The 1,015-nt window shown below is 37.0% G+C and overlaps 1 protein-coding gene across 1 annotated transcript; it reads left to right on the forward strand.

Moving 5' to 3' along the window:
- On the forward strand, positions 455-1,015 carry LOC109352984. Its single transcript, XM_019595171.1, has one exon. The coding sequence runs from the start codon at positions 455-457 to the stop codon at positions 1,013-1,015; it is 561 nt and encodes a 186-aa protein (XP_019450716.1).

Genomic DNA, 1,015 nt, shown 5'->3' on the forward strand with positions numbered 1-1,015 from the left:
TAAGCTTTTCTTTCTGATCATCATTCTCTCCTCTCTCTCTGATTCTCTATGTTGAGTTTCAAGAAATAAAAGAGTGTTCTTCTTTTCTCCTTTATCTTCCCTGCGCCTGTTACTTTGAGATGGTATCAGAGCTCTAGGGCTCTGATTCTTCTCCTCTAATTTCATCTGTTCTTTCTTTTCTTTTGATTCTCGGGACAAAATTCCCTCAAGCTTCATTCATGGCAAATCACATTATTCTTTCTTATCAACTCAACAATACATTCTTTCTTAATTCCAACGAAAATCCTGCCCTGGTCTTAGTTACACCTCCAATGAATACAAAGAACTATCATTCATAGGCAAGAGCCATGAGGCTAGCCTTGGAATCAAAAATAAGCTTGATTTCATCAATGGTAGATTGCCTCGACCTCTTCCTGAAGATCCGCTATATGGCTCATGGACCAGATGCAACACAATGGTGCTTTCATGGATCCAACATTCTGTGGAAGAATCTATTGTAAAGTCAATTTTATGGATTGATTCTGCAGCTGAGGTATGGAAGGACTTACATGATAGATTCTCCCATGGAGACATTTTCAGAATTGTTGCACTTCAAAAGGATTTTTATCACCTTGAGCAAGGTAATCTTAACATTTCCGATTATTTTACAAAACTGAAGACACTATGGGATGAAATAGAAAATTTTAGACCCTTCCCTAATTGCAAATGTCCTACACCCTGTTGTTGTGGTGCTATTGAATCACTAAAGACCTACAAGGAACAAGACTATGTTATCCGCTTTTTGGAAGGACTAAATGAACAATTTGCCCAAGTCAGATCCCAAATTATGTTGATTGTACCCCTACCAAGTATTACTGAAGTTTTTGCTCTTCTTATTCAACAAGAAAGACAAAATCAATTGCTTGTTATTCCTAGTTTAGAACCTGAAAACAGGGTCCTTTCTATAAACTCAAGGTTAGAATCTCAATATAGAAACAACCCTGCTACCATAACTTCAAATTTTCGAGGGAAATGA

Source organism: Lupinus angustifolius, chromosome LG07 (genome assembly GCF_001865875.1).
Source record: "Lupinus angustifolius cultivar Tanjil chromosome LG07, LupAngTanjil_v1.0, whole genome shotgun sequence".
In the NCBI taxonomy this organism is placed as follows: Eukaryota; Viridiplantae; Streptophyta; class Magnoliopsida; order Fabales; family Fabaceae; genus Lupinus; species Lupinus angustifolius.

Bases quoted from the DNA above. Each gene is read 5' to 3' on its own strand.
- LOC109352984 (XM_019595171.1), top strand. From the start codon at position 455: ATGGTGCTTTCATGGATCCAACATTCTGTGGAAGAATCTATTGTAAAG.